This window comes from Austrofundulus limnaeus, unplaced genomic scaffold (assembly GCF_001266775.1).
Source record: "Austrofundulus limnaeus strain Quisiro unplaced genomic scaffold, Austrofundulus_limnaeus-1.0 Scaffold95, whole genome shotgun sequence".
In the NCBI taxonomy this organism is placed as follows: Eukaryota; Metazoa; Chordata; class Actinopteri; order Cyprinodontiformes; family Rivulidae; genus Austrofundulus; species Austrofundulus limnaeus.
Genome location: NW_013952497.1, coordinates 448,951 through 454,287, shown reverse-complemented (window position 1 = coordinate 454,287; position 5,337 = coordinate 448,951). Strand labels below are relative to the sequence as shown.

At 35.9% G+C, this 5,337-nt stretch overlaps 1 protein-coding gene across 1 annotated transcript in view; it reads right to left on the bottom strand.

Annotated features, from left to right (window-relative positions):
* Positions 1-5,337, bottom strand: part of lekr1 (Leucine-, glutamate- and lysine-rich protein 1) — a 43,872-nt gene that overhangs the window by 6,628 nt on the left and 31,907 nt on the right. The window contains exon 6 of the mRNA XM_014012790.1: positions 4,261-4,464. Coding sequence (XP_013868244.1) covers positions 4,261-4,464 — 204 coding nt within the window. The remainder of the gene's footprint in view (positions 1-4,260; positions 4,465-5,337) is intronic.

Below are 5,337 nucleotides of genomic sequence, written 5' to 3'. Positions count from 1 at the left end.
ATGTTCCACAGTGTGCTGGGAACACTCTGTGCTGTGGAACATACAGCCAAATGTAATGTTTAATGCACTTCGCTCAGGCTACAAACGCCATGTCTGTTAATAAATGTGAATATAAAAAAAGAGCATTTCTATCATCATTTTGTAATAAAAGTCAATCAGCAGCTGGAAAATGACAGCATCTGTTTTCAACTGAAGCTGTTCTGTTAGTTTATCATTTAAAATGATGTCCTTAATCTATGCAGAAGCTGAGTAGACTACTTCACTAACAAATCTTAAAGAGCTGACAGCAAAAAGACAATAAGTGAGAGACACACAGATGCTAAAAATAAAACCCAAACTGTGTGAGAAGTTCTGGTTTTCCTGTGATGTCAGCTCCAATGTAAGTTTGCATCACTGTCCTATTTGTGTAAATTAAACACAGCGCTCTCTAATTTCCTTGGAGAGATAGCTGCTGAGTAAACATGAACTCCAGGAAACACAGTATCATTTTCTTTTAAACTGGTTCTGTTTTTCCTGTCAGTGATTCATCTCGTTTTATTTCCGTCACAGTGAGACAATTGCTCTAATTGTGCAGCAGTTCAGTACTGTAAAGACTCACAAACTACATATGGATGAAACGTGATTATTTTTGTCTCGTAGTAAAAATAAAGATTCAGAGTTTGTTTTTATTTTGGCTCTCAGCTGCAGCGCTCTGAGAGTTATGTTTCATTCGGAGGTCCTTGCTGACTTGTTCTTTAGTTGCTACAGAGATGCTGAAAACGTTGGGAAAGTTCTGTTATGACCTTTGTCGCGACTCTACCTGGAACTCTGGTGGTTTATGATTCCTGGGACCGTGTAAAGAAAATATTTTCAAACAGCGTTCATTGGTTACACCTTTACCTTGAATTTTCTTTTAATGTCCTTCAATGAAAGTGCCTTTGCAGCTTTCTCCTCTATACCTGAAACACTGAGTCACAAAACCCCACCCTTCAGTGCCTGTGACGTCAAAAAATTTTGTAATACATATGAATGCATTTTAGAAAGAGGACATTGATAAAATATTGCAAAAGAAATTTCATGTCGCTGAGTTGAACTGTTGTTGAGATATTCGCCTGTGAAGTAACAGGAAGTGATGTCAAAGGGGAATGTCTGCATGTGAACAGAGCATTGCTACAACAGAATCTGATGTTTCTTAAGATTATTTTGAGTCACTATCAGAGAGATAAAGAAGGCTCAGAGTTCAAATAATATTGTTTCAATAAAAAAAGACTAGAGAGTTTTRTTTGTTAAAGAGTTCCCCTTTGATGTCACTTCCTGATTCACTTTGGCTGAGCCAAGTTCAAAAGAAACTAGAGAAATTGCATTTCCTGCAAAAATGCTAGTGTGAATGCCTGTTGCTGAAAGTTGCTGAAATTGAGCGAGAATGTTTAATAGCAAAAGTATTATTCTAAGTCAAACTTTAAAAGCTGAAAGAAGCAAAAGTTAAAACAGAAAAACAGTAAAAAGGGAGCAAAAATATAGTTAAAATAGCATAAAAATGCTAAATGCTAAAATAGCTTAATTAAGCAGAAAGCACCTGTAAGAAACATGCATAACACAAAGTACCAGAAAAAAAAAACACCAAAAAGCAAAAAAATAGCATAGGAATAGTAGAAAATAGAACTACAGATAAAATAGCAGAAAAAAACTAAAATTAGCATAAAAGCTAACCAAAAGTAGAAGCCAGAAGCTGGAAACATTTTATTTAGCATAAGATTGCATAGCGAGTACTACCTTGGTGAATTTAGCAGAATTAAGTTGTAATTGCTACAAACAAAATATTTATATAGCCTAAAAAGCTAATTTTAGCTATTAACAGCTAAAATGTAGCTCAATTTGTAGAAACTATCGGAATAAAGTAGAAAGCAACTGTAAGAAACATAAATAGTTCAAATTAGCAGAAAAAAAGCACAAATAAATCAGAAGAATAGCACAAAGAAGCAGAAYTATAGCTGAAATAGCAGAAAACAACCTAAGTTAGTAAAAAAAGTTTCTAAAAATTGCACAAGGGAGTAAAAAAGAGCACAACCAGAATAAATTGTGTAAGGTTTTGTAAAGATTTAGAAACTATTTGAWGGATTTGAAGGTTGTTGAAAATAGCCCCAGTCAAAGTCAATGGGGAGAAAGTGGCTAAAAAAGTTGAAATAGCTAAAAAGCTATAAACAGCTGAAATACCAAAAGTCATAGCAGGCATTGCATGAAAGAGCTGAACGTTTTGATATATGAATGGTTGAAGTAGCACAAAAATTGTGGAATGAGAAAGATGCCGAAAAAYGTACGGAAAACGTACGGAAGAAAAAAGGATCTCAATTGTGTGAATGCTATACAGGCATTCACACAAATATGCCAGTTATGGGACAAAATGAGTTCAATCATGTATATTATTCCAACTTTCTTAAATATAAAGATATTTTCTTTGTTTTTTTGTGGAATATGCGTGTCACAGGCACTTTAAAGTTATAAAACAGAAGAATAGTGTATTTTTGTATTTTGTCYAAGATTGTTTTTTGTGAATTTCTTTCCAAAATAATATTTATTAATAATATGCATTTATTTTTTCATTTTTGTAACATCAACTTGCCTGATAGTGCTAATGAAAATTAGCCTGTATGGCAAAATGAAGTGCTTGATAATTGAACAATGGCCTTTTTTAAATAAATAAGGCTTTAAATGTAAGATTTTAAAAAAATCAAGTTATATAAACAATTTAATAGTTTCAGCAGAGTGTTGGTCAATTACTTGGTCAATTCTTTTCACATCCTGTACATCCTGTGACTTTCTGCCCATTTCATTAAAATCTGCCCAGTGACTGATGAGATCTTTTGCTAACACAGCAAACACACACACAAACAAAATCATTTGGAATAATAATAATAACCTCTGTAATATGTCATGGTGTTCAGAGCTGGTGGAGTGTTCCCCACCATGTGGATTTGAGTCTTCTGTGCCTCTTTGGTTTGGTCCCACAGTCCAAAGACATGTACGCCAGATTAAACAGGTTACTCCAACCAGTACACAAATGTGAGCAGCTTTTATCTCTTTGTGAGCTGCATGATGATCGGACAACCTGCCTGAGAAAATGCTCTTGTTGTGACTCTCACGGTAAAGCTGGGGAGTGGAGTGAAAAAAAACGATTGTGAACGTGTCCCTGAATTGTTTACAGAAATGTATCCGATAACTGCTTTCATTTGCTGCGAAAAATGTTCACAATAATAGATACATCCAACTTTCTTAATAAAATAAAAATAAAATAAAATAAAATTGAGTCACTCATAGTCCCATGTACTGTATGTGATAAATCAAAGGTTTGAGTTTAGTTCAATGCTATTTGCAACCCGAGAAATAAGGAACAGTTAGTCACTGTGATAAAAAAATGCAAAAACAAAACAAAAACAAAAGATAAAGTATTGACACAGACAAGCAGCTCTACACGCAAGGCTATTTGAACAGTGTGTGCCCACATGACGCATTAACACCTGACTCTGAACACTGAGATCTACACGCATGCTGCACAAAAAGAAAGGATAGGCTTTTTGATTATTGTTGTTTCACAACTGTATCCAGTCAGGGGTAAAAAGAGTTGTGAGTATTTAAAATTAGATGACGAGAACCCATGTCCCAGTTGGGAGGTAGGGTTGGGGAAAAACAGAAGTGAGATGAAGCTGACTCTCAGGCCCCATTCAGACCTGGCACTAACATGTTCTGGCTGAGCTGATTTCAACTTATTATCTTTAAATACGATAATATGAGTGGAGAAATCAGACCTCACTTTGCTCTATATGCTAATAACTTTATGATGATAATAATAATAATAATAATAATAATAATAATAATAATAATAATAATAATGTGCTTTGTATTGTCATCAGTGAACATTCCCCTACAATGACACAATGTGTGCTCTGCATTTGACCCATCACACATGAGATGCACCCAGTGGAGCAGTGCGTAGCGACTTAAGTGCCCTAGAAGAAGTTAGGGATTACGAGTCTTGCTCAAGTGCAATTTACAAAACTTTTAATAAGCTTCATTATGTAACCTAACAGACGTGAGAAAAGTATAGGAACAAAGATTTGGTCTGGAAAGAGATAAAAGTCTTTCCTCAACAAATTTGTTTTTAAATGGTTAAATAAATAATATATAAAGACAGTGAATCGATTTACAATATGAGCAGTTCTATAACTAATGAGGGGAGGAGAAAAGGATAGAACAGAATAGAAAAGAGTTATTGACAATCAAGACCTTTCTCTCATCAGCTCTCTCTCGTCCTGCTGGACTTCCTCCAGGGTTTTCCTGACGTGCGTCACTTCCTCTACAGCTGCGCGGTACTTCTGGTTCAGTTGTTCCCGATTGCCCTCCCATGACGACAGCYGCTTCTGTACGGCATCACACCTTTGTTGACATAACAACCACTTCTGATCTTTCTCCTTCAGTTCCACCGTTAGCCTGGTGAAAAGACACAAAGGTGGAGAGTCGCACCAACATGTCGGCACGGCAGCGTTTTGGGAGGAAGTGCGTCTTTCATCTGCGCTTTGAAAAGGACGTGTTGCCGCACGTTTGGAACCACCACCGGAGCACACACACACCTGCAGCTGCGGGGCAACAGGTTGGTGATTAAAACCAACTTTGTTACATAAGAGAGAAGCGGTCTACTCCCTGAAAAGAGCTGCCTTTTTTTAAGGCTTATGTCAGGTACACAGAACACACACAGTCACTCAAACTGGACCATCCACCAGTTTCAAACAAATATAATAAAACATGATTTTGTCTGTGCTGCACCTACTGTATAATCAAATGAACATAAGACAGTGGATCTCAGTGATGTTCTGTTGTTGTTTCTTTGAATAGTTCTCACCTTTTAGCAGGGGTGCCAAACTCATTTTCACCGAGGGCCACATGAGCGTTATGGTGGCCCTCAAAGGGCCAGTTGTTGTTAACTTTGATGTTTCATGTTTAACTTTGACTAAACAGTGTTTTAACACGTCCTCTTTTAAACACTGATTAGAACTAAGTTTATGACTGACTACATCTGAAATAAATACAGAAATATAATGAAAAGTAAAACTAATAAAGTTTTACTCACTGATGAGTTTCTAGTGAGTAGCATTATGRCGGATTTAGTTTATTTAGTTCATGTTTGATGCCAACTTTAAAGCAGCTTATTTTCAGACATTAATACTGTGCTGTCCAACTAAATGGCTCATTTACTTGAAGCCAGCAGCTCAGGGGCAGGACCATTGTTAATATCTTTCACCTTTTAAATGTATTTTGTTGTATTTAATCATAAATTTAAAGTTTACCATTGAAATAAGAAACAAT